Raw genomic sequence first — 3,380 nt, forward strand, 5'->3', positions numbered from 1 at the left:
TCAAAAGGCCACCCACTACTTTTTCTTACTTCCTCTTAAATATCAGTGTCTGGTTTTAGTCATAAAGGGCCCCAGGAAAGAAGCCAGGCTAAGGGGGTGCTGAGCACTTCCCCAGGCTCCATCCCATGGTGGGTTCTGCTTGCTGGGCAGGACAGTGGTGCCGAAGGGGGAGGCTGCAGCCGAGGGAGGGGGTCAGCTCCCTTCCCTGGGACAGGGAAAGCTGCAGAGGGGTGGTGTGTGTCCTGGGCAGGGGGAAGGTTTCGGTGGTAGGATGGCCTGACACTTGAACTTTGTCAAACAGAAATACAGGCATGTTGACAACATCATGTTTGAGAACCACACAATTGCAGATCGCTTCCTCGACTTCTGGCGGAAGACAGGAAACCAGCACCTCGGGTACCTCTATGGCCGGTACACAGAGCACAAAGACATCCCCCTGGGCATCCGGGCTGAGGTTGCTGCCATCTATGAACCCCCACAGGTAACACTGGGCCCCGTGGAGTCACTGTTCACTCATAAAAGATAATCGGGGAGCACAGAAACACTGTGTTTGGGAAACTTCCTGCAGTATTTCAGACTGCAGCTTCGTGAGCAGACGTCCCGTGATAAAGATGAGGTGATTTATGTCTTTAATGTCCCCGTCAGTTATTGCCACTGGAAGACTTTTAAAACCCAGATGTGCTTTTTGTTATTTTTTACGATTTCTTTTACATTACTTTGTGCTGAGGTGATTTAAAGCTAAGGGTGACTTCCTGACAGTGGGGTTTCACCTTTCGTGTTTCCTCGATGACTGTATTTCCAAGGCTGTGGCACAGAACAGCTTGAAAACAAAGTCTCTATTAGGAAAAGGAAGTTGTGGCCCTTCTTTCAATTACTTATCAGCTCTCTGGGAAACTTTAAGCAGTTTAATTAGACAAAAATGCAGTCTGCTTCTTGATGGAGGGACCGGGGAGATCTGATGCCTCAGAGCAACCGAGTCCCCACTAGATGGTGCACGGCTCCGCACAGTGAGTCCGGCCTCCCGGGAGCCAAAAAGCTGAGTGTGGTATCAGAGAGCTGAAAATGGAGATGGCAAAGGCAAAAAGCCACTCTGCCCCCAACACGAGGCTTGGCTTGCAGTTGGGTTTGCCTCCTGGCTCCTCAGTGCGGATCAGAGTCACTTCTCTAAGTGCAGACACTGTGTACAAACGTACTGCAGTGGGTCATATGTTTTCTTCCTCTTGGTGATTTCTGCAGAGCTGCTAGAGTAAGATGCAACAGATTTAGCAGTGGAAAAAGAACAAATGGATCTTTAGGAGAGTGTGAGAGCACAGAATTGCAAGATCTTTATAAGTTCTTCACTTTCTCTCCAATGTGGATCATACTGTAGAGTCATGGAATGGTTTGTGTTGGAAGGGACCTTAAAGCTCATCCAGCTCCAACCCCTGCCCCGGGCAGGGACACCCTCCACTAGAGCAGGTTGCTCCAAGCCCCTGTGTCCAACCTGCCCTTGAGCACTGCCAGGGATGGGGCAGCCACAGCTTCTCTGGGCACCCTGTGCCAGCGCCTCAGCACCCTCACAGGGAAGAGCTTCTGCCTCGGAGCTCATCTCAATCTACCTTTTAGTTTAAATCCATTCCCCCTTGTCCTGTCACTACACACCTCTCTATATGAGCAGAGCCAGGCCCTCTGTAGTTTCAGTATCACTGTTAAGCTCCTGCTTTGGAAGTTCATGTGCTTTCAGTTGTGCATGGTAAGAGCAAGGAAGCTTTTGCTGTCCTGGCAAGCAGTCCCTGCTGTGCTCTCGACACAGCATCTCCCCACATGAGAGCTCGCCTCTGAAACACACCCAGATGGGGTTGTGTTTTCCAGAGCACGGGGGGAAAGCCTGTGCCTGGGCTCTTGGATTCACCAGATTCCTGCCTCTCTGCTGCTCAGAGATGCAGACAAATGAAGCAGCAGCGAAACTGGCAGTTGAACACAGAGCTTTGGAAAATGATATAATCCCTTGCCTTTTCCAAAGTGCTCTGAAACAGCAGTGGCCTGTTTGTGAATGCTCAGTCTTTCATTCATAATCCCTGACACAGGCTGAAAACTCAGCTGAAGAGCTCCAGTGGGATGGGTCTGTGAGGAGAGGAGGTCCCTGGGGTGAAACTGGTCACTGGTAATGCCGAAGGGGAAACCTTGACCTCTTCTTCCCTCCTCTGCCTCGCTCCTGACAGTGGCCAAATGTATCATGTTCTGTCCTGTTCTGTCTCACCAGCCAGTTTTCTCTCTGCTGCAGATTGGTACCCAGAACAGCCTGGAGATCCTGGAAGATCCAAAAGCTGAGGTTGTGGACGAGATCGCGGCAAAGCTTGGACTGAGAAAGGTTTGGATGATGCTGGATCTTGTGTGTCTTGGTGTGGCAGTGTCGAAAGTCCTTTGTGGTTCCCTGCAGCCCCATGGGGATATTCGTTGGACATTCCTGAAATGCAGTTTGTGTTGGTAGCTCTTATGCTTTTAGATATGGAAAACAAACCGAGAGCATTTTCCTGAGCAGAGCTGTGCAGCTGAAGTCAGCAGTCCTCTCTCGTGAGTGACATCAAAGGGAGTAGCAAAGAAGCAGAAACACCATTTTCCCTTTATTTCCCCTCAGACAGGGGCCATTCCTGGTAGCATCTCCCCAGTGAGTGCTAATTTGGTGCAGATGTAGCTGGAGTTGCTTTCTGAGTTCTTCCTTTTGACACAATCTGTGCTCCACTTCCAGGAGCAGAGGCTCCTGCATGTGTTTTATTCTCCTCTGTGGGGTCCTGTCTCCTGATGCTGCTCACGCAGGCTGCAGCGAGTTAATCTGTGTGTTGTGCAGGGGTGCAGGTCCCCCAGCAGCTGAGCCTCCATCCTCTGTTCCCCTCCAGCCACCCAAGCCAGACATGTGGCTGTTGGGATCCAGGGGATTGCTGACATCTCTCAAACCTGTCCTGATTATTTTCCTGTTTGGGAAATGTTTTGGTATCACGTGAATGCCAGGAATGAGATGTACACAAACAAGATTTGACTTGCTAAAGAAAACACAAAGCAGAAAAGACTCGGCACAGCAGACTATAAACAGCTGTGGTGAGGTCTTTTGTTCTCCACGATAAGATCTGCAGCCTTTTGCCAGCGTCTGAAGCAAAGCTTCTGTGGGTGCTATTTATTTCCAGGCTTTTCCTCTGCTTCTCACATCAGGTAGTTTTAATCAATATGACACGTACCTGAGTGCTGGCTGTGGGGTTTGAGCTGTCTGGGATCTGAACCAGCAGTTCTGCCTCCGAAGGGTTAATGGTCAGGAGGGGGCTGACCAGAGCTGTCTTCAGCACGTGTGTGAAGGGTTCATGCAGCGGTGCGTGTGTACACATCCATACTCCTAGGTGCATACAATG

At 50.3% G+C, this 3,380-nt stretch overlaps 1 protein-coding gene across 1 annotated transcript in view; it reads left to right on the plus strand.

Annotated features, from left to right (window-relative positions):
• Positions 1–3,380, plus strand: part of NPLOC4 (nuclear protein localization 4 homolog (S. cerevisiae)) — a gene marked incomplete at both ends in the record, with an annotated part of 22,764 nt that overhangs the window by 5,834 nt on the left and 13,550 nt on the right. The window contains 2 exons of the mRNA XM_010012348.1: positions 302–481; positions 2,264–2,350. Coding sequence (XP_010010650.1) covers positions 302–481; positions 2,264–2,350 — 267 coding nt within the window. The remainder of the gene's footprint in view (positions 1–301; positions 482–2,263; positions 2,351–3,380) is intronic.

Source organism: Nestor notabilis, unplaced genomic scaffold, assembly GCF_000696875.1.
Source record: "Nestor notabilis isolate BGI_N333 unplaced genomic scaffold, ASM69687v1 scaffold26963, whole genome shotgun sequence".
In the NCBI taxonomy this organism is placed as follows: Eukaryota; Metazoa; Chordata; class Aves; order Psittaciformes; family Psittacidae; genus Nestor; species Nestor notabilis.